Source organism: Raphanus sativus, chromosome 9, assembly GCF_000801105.2.
Source record: "Raphanus sativus cultivar WK10039 chromosome 9, ASM80110v3, whole genome shotgun sequence".
Taxonomy (NCBI): domain Eukaryota; kingdom Viridiplantae; phylum Streptophyta; class Magnoliopsida; order Brassicales; family Brassicaceae; genus Raphanus; species Raphanus sativus.
In genome coordinates, this window is record NC_079519.1 from 19,780,255 (window position 1) to 19,800,289 (window position 20,035).

Sequence of the window (20,035 nt, forward strand, 5' to 3'; positions counted from 1 at the left end):
CTCAGATCATTCTATGGGTTTCATTAAGTTCTCCTCTGATCTTGCGTCCTTTGGTACACGGCATTTTAAATTCTATAATATGTTACTTAAGAATCCACAATTCCCGGAAGAGGTGAAGTAGTCATGGTCAAATGCAGGGTTTTGGGCTGGGACATTGAGAGATTTTGGCTTCAAGATAAAAAGCATAAAGCGCCCAATGAAGTTCTTGATGAAGGATAACTACAGTGACATCGAAAAAGAGTTACAGTGGCTCTAGAGGACCTATCAAAACAGATTGTGACCCTGAATGATCCTTCTGCTCTGAATGTTCAGAATGAGGTCATTGCTCATAGAGTTTGGTCGGAGTTAAGGGTTGCGGAGGACAGTTTCTTCTATCAACGATCCCGTATCAGATGGATGAGCGGTGAGGATATGAATACTCCATTCTATCACAATATTACCACTTCTCGGAATGCTCGAAACGCCATCAAATTCCTAATAAAACCTGATGGCTCCCTGACTTCATCCTTGGAGGAAGTGCATCGAGTGGCAATATACTATTTCTAGACCATTCTCAGCACTTTAAGAGGCGTCTTCTGCCCTGAGCTTCCAGAAATACTTGAGAGCCTCATTGTGGTTAAATGTTCTTCGGTTCAGCAGTCCCTGTGCATTGCCGATTTTTCAGATGAGCAGATCCAAAGTTATCTATTCAAGATGCCTCGAAACAAAACTCCGGGACCAGATGGGTTTCCTGTGGAATTCTTCAAAGGCGCTTGGTCCATAATCAGACATGAATTCTTAGCTTCGGTAGGAGCTTCTTTGTTCACTGTTTTATACCTACCTCGCTAAATGCCACCTCACTAATTGTATTAGCAAAGCGTCTAGGAACCGACACAATAAAGGAATTTCGTCATATTGCCTGTCTGAACACTCAGTACAAGCTCATCACTAGAATACTGTCAAATAGATTGAAAGTCACACTGTCGGGCCTGATCTTACCTAATCAAACAGCCTTTGTGACTGATAGCTTGTTAGTAGAAAATGTCTTGCTTGCCTCAGAAATTATTCAAGGTTACCATCTCTCTTCAAGCCAGCCAAAGATCACGCTAAAGGTAAACATCGCTAAGGGCATTTAACTCGGTTATATGGGATTTTGTCCTCGGCGCTCTCGCTGCTTCTGATTTGCCTGCAAAATTCACTTCCTGGATCAGGACATGCATCTGCTCCCCCCTCCTTTTCAGTTAGCATCAATGGTGTATCCTCTGGGTATTTAAAAAAATGGGGTTACACCAAGGGGATCCGCTTTCGCCTATTCTGTTTGTCATGATGATGAACATCCTCTCCTTGATGTCGAACAAAGCCGCAGAAGAGGGCTCTTTTGATTATCATCTTGGCTGTGAAGATATGCAACTGACTCACATATGCTTTGTGGATGATCTGTTGATCTTCTTAGATGGTTCAAAGAGATCTTTGGAAGGAGTTTTGCAGGTCCTGGCTGAATTTGAGCATATTTCTGGCCTAGCTGTGAATATTGCAAAGACCTCCTTGTTCAATTGTGGGGTTCCGACCGATATTATTCAGAGGTTTCGCTCGAGATTTGGTCTAGCTCAGGCTTCTCTTCCAATCCGCTATTTGGGTCTCCCTCTTAGCTCAAAAAAGTTGTCCTTGAAAGACTATGATCCGCTCATTTTCCAAATCAAAAGAAAATTGGGGTCTTGGACTTCAAAAACTTTATCAATGGCTGGGAGGCTCACTCTGATATCTTCGGTAATTGCGGGTATCACGGGTTTCTGGATGTCGACGTTTCTTCTCCCAAAATGTGTTATGAATAAGATTACTAGTCTTTGCAGTTCCTTCCTTTGGCACGACACAATAGGCTTTTCTACGGGAGCCAAGGTCTCGTGGGAAGAGCTCTCGATCCTTAAAGCAGAAGGGGGGTTGGGTCTGCGTAATATTATTAACTGGAACGAAACTTGCATTCTTAAGTTGCTATGGATGATCTTCTTTAGATTGGGTTCTCTTTGGGTAGCGTGGATCATAAATAAATACATCTCTTCTGCATCTTTTTGGGAGTTGAATGAGAAGAACATAGTTACTCTTGGATGTTCAAAAAAATCCTTGGCCTGAGACCAAAAACTCTGCTGTTTTTGAAAATCTCTGTGAGGAATGGTGATTCCACTTTCTTTTGGTGGGATCCGTGGACATCATTTGGGCCTTTCATCAAATTTTTGGCTTCAGATGGTCTTTCGCTGTTGGGTATTCCTAAAGACTCTTCTGTTGCAGAGGTTAGGACATACTCGGGTTGAAACTTTCTTATCGCGAGAACAGATAAACAACTACATATATTCTCATATCTCTCTTCCTTCCAGTTCTGCTCACGGTCAGATATTACTACTTGGTCAGTTAAGGCTGTGCTTTATAATTCCTTCTCTTCAAGGATTATCTTCAACGCCATTAAAACTCAACGCCAAAAGAAGGATTGGGCTCCCCTGATTTGGCATAAAGCAGTGATTCCAAGACATGCAACAACAACTTGGTTATTCACTGTCAACCAAAACCCCACCTTTGACAGGATTGCTGCCTGGGATCCGGATGCTGAAACGGTTTGTTTACTGTATAGGAATAGCGATGAAAGTAGAGATCATTTGTTTTTCCCTAGCGAATTATCTTCTGTGGTTTGGACTCTGTTATGAATAGATTCAACATCGCAGCTTGGCCTTCTTCTTGGTTGGAGATCTTACAGTGGTTACCTCTTGCTCAAGGGAACAATACTCAAAAGACAGCTATTCTTCAAGGCTGGCAAGCAACAATTTATGAGCTTTGGAGGGAAAAGTAGGCGTCTTCACGATGGTCTCACATGGTCACCTGCTCGGGTCATTAGGCTTATCCTCTCTTCCTTAAGGGATAAACTCTCAGCTATGTCGACCCAGGGCCTCCCAAGAGGTCCCCTACTGGCTTCCTTCTGGTTTCATCCACCATAATGTATTCTCATCTCTACTTCTCACGTAGTTGCCTATACCATGTTCATCGCGTTCTTTAGGGACACCCAGTGGCCGAACCAGCTCCACCTTTCACTAGGGTCAGTTGCATAGTTTTACTATGTTGCATGGGTCAATAACTTTTTTTTGGATAATTATGCTATTACAAACTATGAGAACGTTACAGACGATTTTGCAGCCGACAATTCTACCCGTCACTGACTGCATCACCTCACCTGAACCACCCTACCGTATCCATGCCTGACGGTACTCCTTGCGCCATGCTACAGAACCTCTTGTAAGCCTTCTCTCCCTTAATTCGCATAATTTCGTCTTCACTGGGATTCGAAACCCAGACCTCCTGGTATAGAAGCATTAATGAACCCTTAATCAAACCACTGGACCAAGGGGGCTTCCACCATGGGTCAATAACTTAAATCTGCAACATTTTTTTAGTTTTCTCTTCAAAATACTAAGAAAAATTATTTTTTAATCAAAATCCTTGTGGGTCATATGACCACCCTAAGATAAAGGTAGCTCCGCCACTGGGGACACCAATACATATATGCACCTATTATTTTGTTTATCAACTTATGAATAAAACGTGCATGCCAATAATACCAAAGCGAAACATTATCCAAAGTTGATGATCAAATTCAAAACTTAAAGAAGTTGTTAGCTATCAAACCTAGATCAACTTTAGTCAAAGCTAAAACCAAATGCTTAAAGATGAAGCAAAATGTCCATAATCAAATTCAAAACAAAAATAGTCTGCTAACTCTAAAATTTAGAGAAAACTATTCAGAATAAATAAATTAGATTCTTTAAATCAATACTCTTCAACGACGTTTGTAGTCTTGATCTCTGAAAAAGCAAACAAAAAAATGCAAGTCTTCACAATCATACATATACATTATACCATGGAAGAAAAACTTATGAGAAAAACACATATCTTTTTCCAGCTCATCTCGCATTTCAACATTAGCTATTATACGCTAATTTGTGATGGTTTTGTCGCTCAATTTTACTTCAGCATAGATCCATTGCTCATAACACATCAAAACTTCTCTTAAATAGTGAGTTATGTAAGGGTAAATACATGTATACGAAGGGTAAAATACATTTATAACCACTTTAACGCTCACTTTTAATGAAAGATAAAATACATTTACGCCTATACGATTAACTTTGACAAAAAAATCATAAAGTTAACTAATTTAAACTTAAAACCTCAGTTATAAACCCTAAACCATCAATTTTTGGTGGAAGCTCCCTTGGTCCAGTGGTTTGACTAAGGGTTCAATTGCTTCTACATCCGGAGGTCTGGGGTTCAAACCCCAGAAAATACCAAATTATGCAGATTATGGAGAAACAGGTTACAGGAGATCTTCAGCTTGGTGCATGGCGTACCATCGAACATGGATCTCATAGGACGGCTCAGAGTGGTGCAGTCAGACGGGTATTCTCACAGGGTGGTAGAATTGTCGGTAGGGGTGTCAAAATGAGCTAGCTCGCTCAGCTCAGCTCATAGTAAGTTCGGCTCTTTCATGAGTTAGCTCAGATCAGCTCATTTATTATATGAGTTTCAATATGTAAACTCGTACTCGGATCATCTAGATCATGAGTTAAATGAGCTAACTCGTGATCTAACACAAAATAATTATAGCTATATTAAATTAAACATCGATAAAATTACTTCTATAGTATTATTCAAAATTTAATAAAACTATTAATCATAAATAACTTACCGTGAGTTCTGAGTTACGATAAGCAAAGTGAGAGGAGACGTATGTCAAATTTGAGATCAAGGAAATTTGTGAGATAGATGATATGGTTAACGTGGGTTTATATAGAAGATTTTGATAATTTCTAAACAGGATAGTCTCTTTTTTCTTTCTTTGGAAAAAGTATAGATAACTTTTAAAATTTTTACTTCTATATTACTTATGTATATTTTACATTTTAGTTTTAAAGATAAATATGATAAATATAAAAATTATCTTTTTCCATAAGAAATGAACGAGCTCATGAGTCAGCTCATGTTCATTAACGATCGTTCATATAACTCGTGATCTTTTTTAAGCTCGATCATTAAACTCATTTATTAAATGAGCCTAAAATATAGTGATCATACTCATGAAAAAATGAGCTGAGCTGAGCTAACTCATGAGTTGTAACTCATTTTGACATCCCTAATTGTCGGCTGTAAAATCATCTTTGTAATATTCTCACCATTGTAATAGCATAATTAATCGATAATAATCGACTCAGACGTTAAAAAAAAACCATCAACTTTAAACCCTAAAACATCAACTCTAAACCTTAAACCTTCAACTCTAAACCCTAAACCCTAAACCCTAAACCCTAAACTATATTTTTCAAAATTCAAACCCTAAACTCTAAACCCTAAAACCCTAATTGAGAGGTGGGATAGTGTTTATGATTTAGAATTGAGAGTTTAGAGTTTAGGGCTTATGGTTTAGGTTCAAATTTTGAAAAATATAGGGTTTAGGGTTTATATTTTAGGGTTTAGGGTTTATAATTGAAGGTTTATGGTTTACGGTTTAGGGTTTAGAGTTGATGTTTTAGGATTTAGGGTTCAAATACGAAAAATATAGGGTTTATGGTTTAGAGTTGATGGTTTAGGGTTTAGAGTTAAGATTTTAGGGTTTAGGATATATAATTTAGGTTTAGGGTTTAGAGTTGATTGTTTAGGGTTTAGAGTTGAGGTTTTAGGATTTAGGGTATATAGTTTATAATTTAAGGTTTAGAATTGGATTTAGGATTACAGGTTTAGGGTTTTGAGTTGAAGGTTTCGGGTTTAGAGATGAGGGTTTAAGAGTTAGAATTTTTTAAAAATATATAGAAATAAGGGTATAAGAGTCTTTAACTTTTTAATAAGTAAAATATTTTTAAAAATATCTCTTTAGTGATGGTAAACATATATAATTGTACTTTTAAAGTGGTAAAGTTGAAAATTCTGGTAGAATCTGCTACAATTCTTAATGTACATTAAGGAATTTTAGACTTATGAAAGCCATCTACATTTATTATATTATGGTCTTTGCACGACGGCATCTCTCCTTATAGACATGGATTTAGTTATAGTGTCTCCCACCAAATAATATTACATGAACATGATCTCATCAAAGGATTATTACGTACACCAAACTGCTCATAGATCGATTCGACCTGAAAGCTTTTAATTGACTGATTAAATCAACCGTCCACCCGGTAGATGTGAGATTTAGGCTATGATTTATCCAACAACTTTGATTCTGCTCAAGGCAAGTTAAGATCAGTATGTTGTATGTACATATCTTTTTTCGAGTGAGCCGGAAAGCCAAAGGACGAAATAGAATACTTTTCAGTTTCCATATCTACGATTCCTAACAACATTGTACTTTCGTATTCATCACATATCATTCACACACACATATATACTTTAAAAAATGATATTGGCTTTAATTCATTCGTTCTCTCTTATTTTATTTTGTCAAGAGTTTATCCAAACATTCAAAAAACTCTAATAGTTGGAGGTATCTACTTAAATATCTCTAAAAAATTGAGGTAATTATATGGAAGCTTCATTAGACTATATTATAGAATGTAATTAAACGCCAAAAAACAATGGTAATAAAAATATTCCAAATTTCATTCATGGATGGCACAAATGTATAATTATGCAACTTGACATATTTAATATAGTTATTAAAAACCATATTTAGTTAAATTAATATTAAACATAAATATGATTACAAAAAAACAATATAAAAAATTTCTCAAAAAGATTAAAACAAAAAATATATCAACCTTCTGAAAAGAAGAGTTTTAATATTTTCATTGTCGCAACAAACCAATTTTTTCGATAGAAACAAACCAAATTTATTTGATATAGTTTGTAATTTTGTTTTTTGCTTGTGATTTAATATATTCTTAACTTTTAACATGGGTAAAATATATTAGATGATAAAAACTGCAGTCAATTATATTGTTGCATTGATCAGTAAAAAATAAGATTACTTAGCATTAGTTATTAAATATATATTAGTTGGCAAAATGTTAGATATTTATTTTTATACTCACATACATTATATACCATAAACTATAATACGTATATGAGAGAAGTGGATCCGAAAACTTTGGAATCACATTAGAGGTTACAAAATATTTGTTTTATTAATTGGTAGTTATATATTACACTGTAGTGTACAATGGGGAACCCACTAAAGAGGGAATGGTGTCAAGTGACACCACAAAAATTTGATAAAACTTCTGATTTGTGCTTTAAATTCATATAAAATCAGTAGTACAGTGGTAACATCCACCTGTTGAACCTATAAAAACCTAGGTTCGACTTTATCTTGACTCTTTTTTAACATTTATTTTTTTCCGTAATAGCAAATTGACCCACTTAAATTAATAAGCCTGGGTCCGTCACTGGTAGTGTGTATATATATATAGATATATAAAAGTAGATTTAATTGCAAAAATCATGGAATAATAGAAATAATAGTTGGAGTAATCATTTATGAATCTGTCACGGTTCTAATTTAATCGAATACTAGATTTTGACCCGCACTTTTGAAGCGCGTGATATTTTACGATGAAAAATTTTACTAATAATTTAACAAATATTTTGGTAATTTTTAAAGAGTGTGTATTTAAAATATTTTTGTATTTAAATCAGTATTTTTAAATTTAACCCGATTGTGATTATACCGGTTAATCCGGAAATATGACAATTCAATTTATGTTTTTAAAATATTCATATTAAAAAATCACTAAAACCCGAAACTAACCGATTGAACTAATGGATGACCGATATGTAATCTAATTAGATTTAAATTGTAAAAGTTTCATAATTTGTAATCTTATAATCGAAAAATTTTAAAGTTTACTATTTTGAAATTTATGAAATTATGACGTTTTACAAAATTTTAAAGAGAAAATGATAGATATAAAATAATTAAGATTAATTATTATATTATTTGGAAACATTGATAGTAGTATAAAAAATATATTGTTTGGAAACATTGATAGTAGTATAAAGAAATAAGTATATTGTTTGGAAACATTGATAGTATTATAAAAAAATAAGTATATTGTTTGGAAACATAGATAATAGTATAAAGAAAGAAACATTAGTGATTTAATGTATGTTTAACTATAAAGTATAAAGGTGTATTTAATTTAAAAACTTACAAAATAAATGTTAGGTCCAACAGAATGTTTCTGTTTTAATAAGATAGATAGATATACTTAACACACGTATCAACTTAACACTTTTTAAGTTTTTATTCTAAACCGTATACTTCTTGTGAAACCCTAAAGGCCATAAACCATATTTACGGACGATAATTACAATTTGTTTAAGACCCAAGAATACATGTTGGGCCATATGCAATTGTATCTTTTGGTCTTTTTGAACTTATTTTACTTTAGGCTTTATTCAATTAATTGCATTTTGGGCCTTGTGCAACGTGTCTTGGGTTTACGGATTCTTCTAGAAATGATATCTCGTGTACCTGAACGCAGCGTATCATATCTCAGACACGCCAATTTTCGACCAGAGACTCGAAACTTGTGGTGGTTTCTATAGAAGGGGGGATACAAGGAGATTATTAACAAGAGAGACGCTTTGAAGATAAGAGAGAAGCCCATAAACAAAACAAAAATGCTTCAACTCTGCTCCATTTTCCGTCCTCAACTTCTCTTTTCTCCCAAAATCCGATTCACAGATGGAGTTTTGATTCGGTAAGTTCCCCAGTTTCATCCTGTTTTCTTTTCTGATTCCGACATGTCTAAGTTATGTTCTGTAATAACTAGAATTGATTGTAACAAATATTTCATTTGTTCGATGGACATCAATCACATCACTGTTTGTTAGAGATTGCTTCTTTACAGAAAAAAAATCAATTCTTTAACGCTCTTGTGTGTGTGTGACTGTGTGTTGTCTTTGCAACAGCCAAGTAAACTTTGGTTCGAGCAATTCAGTTGTGAGTATCCGTCCAGTGATACGTTGCCAGAGAGTAAGTGGAGGTCGAGGAGGAGCTAACCGAAGCAAACCCGCCAAGCCTCCTGTTAAAGAAGGCAGCAACAAAACAGTGATCGAAGGTTTAGTCACCGAATCGCTTCCCAACGGCATGTTCCGAGTTGATCTTGAGAATGGAGATAACATTCTTGGGTACATTTGTGGTAAGATCAGGAAGAATTTCATACGAATTCTCCCTGGTGATAAAGTGAAAGTTGAAATGAGTGTTTATGATTCTACGAAAGGTCGTATCGTTTTCAGAATGAGTAGTAGAGACTAAGAAGAATCCCAAAAGGGGTTGTTTCAAGATCATGTTATATTCTATTTTTAAGTGTAGGCAAAGTTTGATAAAGCTTTAACATTTATGCAATATGAATACATGATTAGGCTTTCATGGATAAAGCTTTTTTTTATGTCCAAGTTGATTCTTGTTTTGATACTAGTGTTGTTCTGCGGTTTGATAACCAGACGAAGTTGCTAAAACCCTTTATTGAGAACGACTGTATGTAAAATTATAGCTTTGTCTTCTATCCTTTGAGCTAAGCTCAAGTGATATTTACAGGTTATAGGTTTGAATGTGGGTGGTCTTTATCAGTTTTGTTCTTTTTTAGATGAAGTTTTTGTTCGTTCAGTGTTGCACTTTTGAAACTTGTTCGTCCCATACAGTTACACTGAACGTTTTGATATTGGGCAGCAAAATCATTTAAGATGTTATGTACCAGATTGTGATCGACGAAACCAAACCAACGCCGTAAACCTCGTGTCAATCCGATCTCAGACGCTTCCTCACTCAGACGCTTCCTCACGCTCTGTTTCAATACGCGCCGCCAGTAATCCTAAAAACCCTAATTTCGGCACAACTTCAAATCGATCGATCTATTTAACCATGCGGAACCAGACGACGAATAATATATCAAATTAAGCTCTTGACGAGACGAATCTAACGCCGTCGGCCTCGCCTCTATCTGACTCCGGACGCGCCCTCACGTTCTATTCTAAGACGCGCCGTCAAGTGACCTAAAACTCTGAAATTCTAAAACTCATTCGACGACTTCAAACCGTTCGTTCTCTCAAACCGTAAGGATCCAGACGACGTGTAATATATCAAATTGAAGCTCTTGACGTGAAGAATCCATCGCCGCAAACCTCGTATCAATCCGATTTCAAACGCGCCCTCAAGCTCTGTTCCAACCCGCGCCGTCAACTACCCTAAAACCCTAATCAAAAGCCTAAACCGCAGCCTCTCTTCATACTTTGTTATTTTCTGCGATTTACTTCATCTATCTATACTAACTTATTTTGATTCATTTTTGATTAAGGTTTCTAAAGATACAAGAGGTTTTTGCTCAACCTAAGACACGCGACCAGCTCCTGATCCGTTCCGGTCATGCAGTTCGCGATCCGACTTGTTCCAGCTCTCGGTGGTCCAAATCTACACTTCAAAGTTCTAAAGGTAAACTTTGAAACCTAAAAGAACTCATAATCGAACATGGTTGATTGATAAAGGAATGACCATTAAAATTTTGCAAAACCCCAAATCAAACTCTAGCAAAGATTAATAGGTCCAAACCCTTCCATGAGTAAATCGAAACTCTTAAACCAAAAGTTCGATATGAGATTGTTTTACAATTAAAATCAAAACCACAATGGTTTCTGAATCTCAAAACCTCTTTGATCTTAATGATCAAATCGATAAAACCTAGAAATCGATCAATCCCCTTTAAAATCTAAATCGGATCGATTTCATTAAAAAAAAAAAAAAAAAAAAAACCCTATTTTTGGTTAACTTGAAATTCGATTGTCTACTTGATTGTTTGATAGAAAATTTCGAAAATATAAAATTTCCATTTATAGAAAGTTTCGAAAATAGAAAGTTTCCATTTATAGAAAGTTTCGAAAATATAAAGTTTCCATTTTTAGAAAGTTTCCATTTTTAGAAAGTTTCCTTTTATAGAAATTTCTTTTTCTGAAACTTCTTTTTATAGAATTTTATGGGAAACTTCTCTGATTCATTGATCATCTAGAAATGTTTTCTAAGATTGCATCATAACTTCGATTATTTTGCTTGCATCAATACTTATTAAAAAAAAAAAAAAATTCTTTGGTGCGTGTGATAAGAAGTATTGATATGAATAATAAAATTTTCTAAAAAAAAAATTACTTAACATAAATTAAGACCTGTTTTGGATAATGTGATTTCAGATGTCGAATTTCGAAACTTCAGATTATACTACCCTAAAATCTTTATGGAGATAATTGATTGAAAATGGCAAATGAACATTTCAGTAGTCCTGATGTCAAGAGGACTCGGACAGTGTATTAATCAAGGTAATTATGTAACTGAAAGTAAAAAAAAAATAAAGCCATAACAATTATGTGCTATCATCTCACTAAGGATCTGAGAGAGCAGTATGAAAATACTAGGGATCCTTATGACCTCTGGTCAAAACAAAACTTCAGATTCTCAATGGTATTATGGCAAAAGACCATAGATGAATGAAAGATTCTCAGGTTCTAGGATTTTGAATCCGTGGACAAATATCATTCTGCTCAAATGAGAATCACCTATAGTTTTTAAACTATGTGCTGAAGTGGTAACAGAAGAGGACTTATTTTATATGAACTATTCCACATTTCATTCAAAGGATATGTTGTTATCACATAAGTCTAAAAGGTTTCACGACCTATAAAGACTTATTATCATGCCTATTGGCAGCCGAGCAAAAAAAAAAGCAGAAAATTCGAGATACCATCAACTGATTGATAAAATTCAGTAAACATACATTGAGAAACAAGACAATGATATGAAACCTCCTGAAAACATTGAGGATGAAAATGATATATAAGAAAAATCTGAGGAAGCCGTATGGAAAATATAAATTGTGAGGTTGGCTTACACATTGATTAAAGAATCAAAGATTCAGACATTCTGATTTCATGTTTTATGTTTTGATTTGATTTGCTTGTCATTTATAAAATTTATAGCAATAATAAAAGTTGATTCTGGTCTTATATTATCTTGCTTGATTTGCTTGATAATTCCTTGATTGATAAATGACAAATGAAAATTTAGAAAATGAATATAGTAATTAAAATTATCCGACCAAAGGCATTGCCTAAAAGAGGCATGAATTATTCACCCAAACAAAAGTCCCATTTGAGTTATAAAATTTTGAAAAATGAATGGTTTCCACATTGAATCAATGGGCAAAGGAAATATAAGTTCCTTAAGATTATAAAGAAAGTAAAAATCGCCCAAGGCATAAAAATGGTCGAGACTGTACTCCCAACTGATCTAAACTATGCTAAAAGATCAGTATGATAAAGGCAAAAGGCCTAGGTAACCAGATAGGTTGACCACGAAATTTTATACACTTTATGGCATGACTGGACTAGCCATCCAGGTCTTTAAAATTGATGCAAAGATTGATATCGAGAAAAGGCACAAAAGAGTTATCCCATAGAATCTCACGTTGTGTAACATGTACACAAGGGAAACTCAATAGGCTATAATGTTCCAAGCATCTAAAAGATTTATAGCATGTTCATGAGGGGGAGAAATGACACTCGCGTGGTCCATGAACAACACTAAAAATCCGAGTGACATGGTCTATGACCATGATAGAACTTGGCCGAATTCTTTGTGATACAAAGATCACTAGCTAATGCTTGGGAACACATAGATTTACATGTAATGATAATATGCATCAGGCCATATAAAGTGAGCATAGATATTCCCATCTAAAGATGATAAAGGGTCATGATCCAGACATAGACCATCCTAAGAGATTATGTTTAGACCACCACAATAATATGTGCCGTCTAGGATGGAACCTCATAAGAAGATGAGATAAGATTGGGAATATATGTTGGATATGAGAAAGCTTTCTCCCACGATTTTATAAGAAACCTTGAGCCAAATATGGGTGATCAGATTAAGGCAAGGTTCACGGATTGTATGAATTAAATCCGACTATCCAACATCAAGGGGAGAAAGAAATAAGCTGGTACAAGTATAAAGAAATGGAATGATATTAACCATCCTTGTCTTGGCAAGATCCTCGGACCAGAGAATATGATTTAAGACGTCCAAAGAAAGATCATACAAAGCTAGCTAAAAGAATGCCAGACAGATTAGACCCAAAAAAGAAAAGAAAAAGAATGACTAAGTCATACCAGCTTAAGCACCACGAAATTAATGTCCTAGAAGAGACATAATCAAGTTGCTATAGAGTCTAAAGATAGACCAATATGTTCCATAAGATAAGGAACCTCAGAAATGAAAAGAAAGGTGCATAGAAATGACATATCTGAGGTCATAAGAGAAACCAGACCAGACATTGAGATAAGGCTGCGCAGCTAAACATCTAAGATACCAGACCATGTAGTTTGGGACGCCAAACTGCAAGGTAAATGAAGGTTCTTAGTAAGAATGAAATCTCTAATCGATTAGTTCATGTCTGGAACACAATGGAACACTATAAAAGAAGTGTCGACACATAAAAGATAAAGATGCATAAGGAAATAGCACTTGAGTTTAAAAGATATAAGCGAGGATCAGAACCCACGAGAATACAAGAATGCATTCATAGACTAAAGAAAACCGTGGGGGTTCAAAGAAAGATTCAAAGAATCTATAAAAGAGATGGGTGTATTGGCCATATATAGAAACACCATCTGATAAGATAAAACCAGTGAAAATAGGTCTTGTGTGGGAAAGGAAAAGAAATCGTGAGACATGGACTAAGGTGTTCATATTCCTATTTAAAGTATTCAAGGAATGGCTTGATTACACAAGGATGCTCACAGAGACCAAAGGAACATATTATAAGGAGATATACTCCTATGTGGTGGATGCTACTACAAATTCGAAAAGGTCTGGATATAAGTAGAAAGAAATGTAGTAAGTAGCATATTGATCACTGGATAAAGAAATGATAAAAGTATCAAAAAGATGAGAAGAAATTCTCATAGAATAGTTTTGTTCCTAAGCTATTCATGGACTGAAACAAGGCAGCTGCGAATGATAGACTAAGAAAATAATTAGTACAACCAGTCCATATATCCCTATAGAGGATATTATAATTCCTTGTGTTATGTTTATAACAAACCAACCTAAAGAGAGGTTCAATGATTTCAATGATACAAGTTATCAATTGATTAAACAGGCTATGTCTTACATATGGTAAAACTGCAGAAAAATCATAGCCGTGTGAGTGTGTGAATGATTAAGTCAGCACGCCTAAAGTGAGAACCATAATCTAATATAGTGACCAGAAGCATACCTGGTCGTGGCTTAATAAGTATAGTATTGCTAAAGGCAAGAAAAGATCGATAGCTATGTATAAAAGACATGAGTGCATTTGACTGCGAATTCATAGTTTGATGAGTTCCATTGCAGCAAATAATTATTTATGGTTTTACCTTAGACACTCATGGTAATGGACGTGTATAGACAAGGTCTATAACATAACATTGATCGACAAAAGGAAATAAAGAAAGACTGGCTACAATGGATAAAACAATTGACACATACGAAGAGAAATAAGTCCAAATGGGCAAAAGATATAAAGAGAAGTGGTTCGTATGTGTTTGGGTCAGAAGACTCAATATATATTGAATGTCCACGTTTTGATAAAGCTATATAACCAAAGTATATCCGTTGGACATGAAAAGGACCTGCAAGTAAAGTTTTATTGCAGACTATAAAGTCCATCCGAGCATCGTTCGAAGCGCCACCAGTCCGACCAAGACATGGAGTGATCAGCAGCAAAGATGTACATCCTGACCACATCTTTATGGAGTTCCAAAGACATCAAGACGTCCAACATTCACTAGTTCATTCAAAGAGAATCCAGTTGATCATCTTCACCAAGTCACATGCAGCTTCAACGTTCAGGAAGACTCGGATACCAGATGGAATGCGTCTACTATAGTGATGCATTCATCAGGGGGAGTTCATGTGTTGTACTCTTTTTCCTGTCCATGGTTTCCCATTTTGCCACATTAGTTTTGGGGTTTTCCAGGAGAGGTTTTAATGAGGCAACATTAAGCATGCAACAAACCAGTACCGGATGTGTCGATCAAGGGGGAGTGTTATGTACCAGATTGTGATCGACATAACCGGACCGACCAGGACCGTACCGACCGCAGAAGATAATGATTATTGACTGTTGTACTTATCCACTTAGGATAAACACGATCTGATATATATATATATATATATATATATATATATATATATGTAAGACCCCTGGTCGAGATCAATAAAAGAAACACGTTTCCCACTTAGTTTTACAACATAATACATTTAGTTTAGGTAAATTCATATCTGAGCAGAAGCGGACCTTAAGCTTAATTAGTTAGAGTATCTTCAAAAGAAATTATATAATTTCAATATAGAGTTTTTTGGTCTCCAACAAGAAACTTCAAATTTAGAATTTTGAAGAGTGAAATTTCAAATAGTTTTTGCATTTTGGTCATTATAATTATTTCACTATTCAAACTTTAAATTTAAAGTTTTAATTTTTATTTGTATTTTAGTCATTACAATTAGTTACATGTCTCATTTATGATTCTTAATTTTTTTGTTTATAGTTTTAATCTTTAATTTTTTATAGATCATTATTATTTTAGATTATTTTTGTAAATTCAAAATTTACACATAAAATTAAAATTTATATTATTTTAAAACTAGAACTAGACCACAAGAATACTAAAAAAATTGATTAATTTTTTTTAAAAGGTACATAAAACAAAAACTATGATACACGTTTAAATATTACAACAACACTAATAGTTTGGTAAATTTGTTTCAAAACCTCTAGTTCTCTAAAATACTGTCCAAATATATTTGGTATAACCGAAGATAGAACATTACGGAAATAAACTTAGGGAATAATGTGATACTTTTTTGTATTTTAATATTTAGTTATGTATTTTTATTTATAACTTTATATTCTAGTATAAAATTTTATTAATTAATATTGTTGTAATATGTGTTATATATGTAGCTATTTATAAAAAAAAATATTTGATCTACATTAATAAGGATTATAGAGTAGACTACAAATAGTTTTAAAATTAAGTTTGAAGTTTTACTAAAGTTTTGAAGTCGGTGGACAAGGTAACATATATACTATTGTAAGTTCATAAGGTAACATATATACTATTGTAAGTTCATGAATATGATCAAGCTTAGAGAACCAACATTTTGGAACTTGGCGCAATCTATATATTTCGTTATGCAATTTACATATTTTGTTCGGATCGGATCTGATGTTTTAAAACTTTGAGGCACACTTTCTCTTTAAGATCTTTGTGCAGGAATGCATTGTTAACATCCATCTGATGCAAAATCCATACTTTACCTGTAACCACTCGTAACAACCCTCGCACTATTGTCATCTTAACCACTGGTGTTAACGTCTCTTTAAAATCTCTGTCTTTCACTTGTCTATTTTCCAAGACAACCAGTAGTGTCTTAAGCCTTTCCATAGTACCATCGACATTGTACTTATATTTGTACACCCACATTTTATCAATAGCTTTCTTTTCTGGTGGCAAATCAACCACATTGAACGTCTTGTTATCTTCAATCGCCACAATCTCTTTTTTTGTATTAAATCCACGCCAAATTTTCTGTTGCATTGCTTCTTTATATCTCTTTGTTCTTGTTCATTTGTAATTGCCACCAAGAACGCCTTATGAGCTGGAGAAAAACGTTCATCAGATATGTAGTTATCAAGTGGATATGGTGTTTTAGCTGGAGAAAAACCTTATGAACTAGTCAAATTATTTTTCTCTCATTTGTATTTATATTGTAGGTATTATTGCAGATTACTCCTGAAATTGTGTGAGAGCTCACAAGTAGTAGAAACCGCGGAGAGAGGGAGTATCATTCAAATTCAGCTTCTACGATCAACAACAAGCCTATCAAAGAAAACAGGTTTGACAAGCCCCAATTTCCGATGGAAAAAAAAGTTTCGATGGAAGCAAAAGTGATCTCTATAATATTGTTTGAAAAGTCAGTTTCCTATGTGTCGTGCTCACGTTAACCCTCACGATGGTTGATTACATTTATATTTTTAATGAATTAAAAATATTACGTTTAATACCTATTATTTTTATAAGTTTCCTTTTTGAAATTTTCCATATAACATATAGATTAAAAAGGAAAATTTATAAATTTTTAAAATCAAATTTTAAAACGAAAATATATGTATATATAATATGATTTCATTAAAAATGAAATTTCACAAGATAGTAGTATTCTATTTTAAAAATATTTTTAAATAACATAAATTATAATTTTCAAGTAATAAATACTTACTTTATATCTATTGTTTCTTAGATGAAAAATATATATTTGTATATAATGTGATTTCATATAAACAAATTTCAGAAAGATAATCTTGATATTACAAAAAGAAATATTATTTATTTTAAAACATAACTTTAAACAATACAAAATATATATCTATCTACAATATAATTTGAGAAGTCAGTTTCCTATGTGTCTCACTCACGTTATTTATCACGATAGTTGATTACACTGATACATTTAATGAATTAAAAATATTACATTTAAATACTATTGTTTTTAGTTTATTTTTAAAAATTTGCATATAACATATATATTAAAAAGGAAATAAATTTAAAAAATCAAATTTAAAAACAAAAATATATGTATATATAATATGATTTCATTAAAAAGGGAAATTTCACAACATAGTAATATTCTATTTTGAAAATATTTTTAAATAACATAAAAATACTTTTGAAGTAATAAAATACTTACTTTATATCTATTGTTTCTTATATGAAAAATATATACATTTGTATATAATGTGATTTCATAAAATAATTAAGTAATATAAACTAATCAACCTTATATCTAATAATAGATTATATTAAAATTAAGGAAGACAACAACCAACCTAAATGCAAATAAGAAAATTAATCAAACTTTATTATATTTAGAATAAAAATTATTATAGTTGAATTCAGAGAAATAAATGTAATCTAATATACCTAAATGATAACTAAATCGACTAGATATAACATATCTAAAATCATATGTTTAATTAAAGTAATATAATAATATTAATATAAGTTATGCATAAAAATTATAAATTAAATTTAAATTTAAATATATAGCAATCAACTATTATAGTATATTTAGTTTATAAATATTTATATCCGTGCATGACTACGGGAAAATCACCTAGTTTTCTATTATATATTAGATGAGAAAAAATTAAATACCAAAAAGTTATTTTTGTGATGCAACTACTGATGATTTCATTTTTTTATTGCCTTTCATGCTCGATTTGTTTTAACTTAACGTTAAATGTAATTTTTCAATTTGGTTTTGCTGTTTTTCCTTTGATAAAATTACACCCTTAGTCACTTTTAACTTTGTAATTATATTTACAGTCACTTATCCCATGTGACACATTTTTGAAGTCAAAGTAATTAACATTAAATTTTGTGAACTACAGCTCAAACTAATCAGGACCGGATCTGGACATAGGCAAGTGAAACATTGGCCTTGGCCCTCACAAATTTTGGAGGTTTTTTATGTAAATGTCGGCTCCTATATTTTTTTAAAAAAGTTTTTTTACCAAGCTTCTTTAAGAAATTTTTTACCAAAGTTTTAAAAAATATTTTACAAAAAAAAGTTTCAAACCCCAAAATTCTCAGATCATACATTGAATCTAACTAAAGTTTGTTTTCTCATGTAATAGGGTCCCACTATTATGACATCTCTAACTATATAATTACTCCATTTATGGAGGAATTCTACACATTACTCCATTTCAGATTTGGATTTGTTTTATTTATAAAAATGATCCTTAAGTTTTGAAAGTTTTATTTCATACTTCAGTATTTAAAAATTAATACACTAGCTGATCAAGCGAATCTTGGCTGTTTTTAGGGTCCGACTGGCGGGTGCGGGAGTTTGCAGATACGGATGGTTGCAGTTTCAAGCGTTTTATATGAATGGTACAATATTTGAAATTTGTTGCGTCTGCAAAATATTTATGACTAGTTGATTATGAGATATTGCAGCGGTTTAGTAATAAATTACCAATATAAACATATTATAACATTATAAAAATATAACAAAACATACTATTATGATAAAATATAATAGTTATTAATATAATATGATTTATAATAATATGTTTATTTCTTTAATCTTTTAGTTAGTTGAAACTAATATTTTTTTAATTTTTTTAAAAGATTTAAATTAATTGTTTTTTAAATTTTTTTTTGGTTTTATATATGTGTATATATTTATATATGTATGTATATTAGTTTTTAAAAAATTCTAATGAATAGCTAGTCTAAAGTTTCTCTAAAACAATTATTATAATATTTATGAATTTAAATTACTATATAATATGTGTATATATTTTTATTTATAATATTTTAATTTTTAATATTTAATTTAAAATTTTAAAATATTTTAAAAATTAATTTTATATTTATTTATCCACCCATGTAACTGTCTGCTACCGTAAAATCTAGTTGGAACCAGTTTTTGATTTTATGTGGTTGAGAGTAGTTTGAACCAGTTTGTAACAGTTTGTATAACTGTTTTGAAACACTGTCAACCGCTACCAATCGTAAAAGCTGAGTTTGCGGGTGGTATCGGAAAAACCAGTCAAACTTTTGGTTTAGTGACATTTTTGCTGGTCTTGTTTTTCTTTATTTAGGTTGGCCTTTTTCTAAGAGGGTTTGTTTATTTCTTGGGTTGGAAGTATTATTGGTTTATTTATCCAAGTTGTTAATCATGCTCGAGTCCACATGCAGTAGGACTGGACACAAATACCCGTTATCCGCCTTAAATTCGTTACCCGCCCCATGTTTGCTTCGTAAACACAAGTACTTGTCATAATCAAGGCAACTAATAATTTAGCAAATTTGATTACTTGCAAGTCTAAACCAACTAACAAGTCTTAAATTTATTTTAGCTACTTGCCTCGTTTTCGCATGTTACTTGACTTTCAAAATATTTTATAACATTAATGTTGTT

At 32.7% G+C, this 20,035-nt stretch overlaps 2 protein-coding genes and 1 long non-coding RNA gene across 3 annotated transcripts; all 3 read left to right on the forward strand.

Moving 5' to 3' along the window:
• The first annotated feature begins 1,257 nt into the window (after positions 1–1,257).
• On the forward strand, positions 1,258–2,960 carry LOC108824902 (uncharacterized). Its single transcript, XM_056994869.1, has 4 exons — positions 1,258–1,921; positions 2,218–2,264; positions 2,349–2,582; positions 2,691–2,960. Exons 1-4 carry the CDS (start codon positions 1,258–1,260, stop codon positions 2,958–2,960), a joined length of 1,215 nt encoding a protein of 404 aa, XP_056850849.1.
• A 5,548-nt stretch (positions 2,961–8,508) lies between these two features.
• On the forward strand, positions 8,509–9,411 carry LOC108825798 (translation initiation factor IF-1, chloroplastic). Its single transcript, XM_056993434.1, has 2 exons — positions 8,509–8,714; positions 8,926–9,411. The coding sequence occupies exons 1-2, from the start codon at positions 8,635–8,637 to the stop codon at positions 9,269–9,271; spliced, it is 426 nt and encodes a 141-aa protein (XP_056849414.1). The 5' UTR covers positions 8,509–8,634; the 3' UTR covers positions 9,272–9,411.
• Positions 9,412–15,704: 6,293 nt separating this feature from the next.
• Positions 15,705–19,068, forward strand: LOC130499418 (uncharacterized). The gene is made up of 3 exons (XR_008938271.1): positions 15,705–16,939; positions 18,495–18,575; positions 18,932–19,068. It is a non-coding gene; the product is annotated as an uncharacterized LOC130499418 (long non-coding RNA).
• Positions 19,069–20,035: the final 967 nt, after the last annotated feature.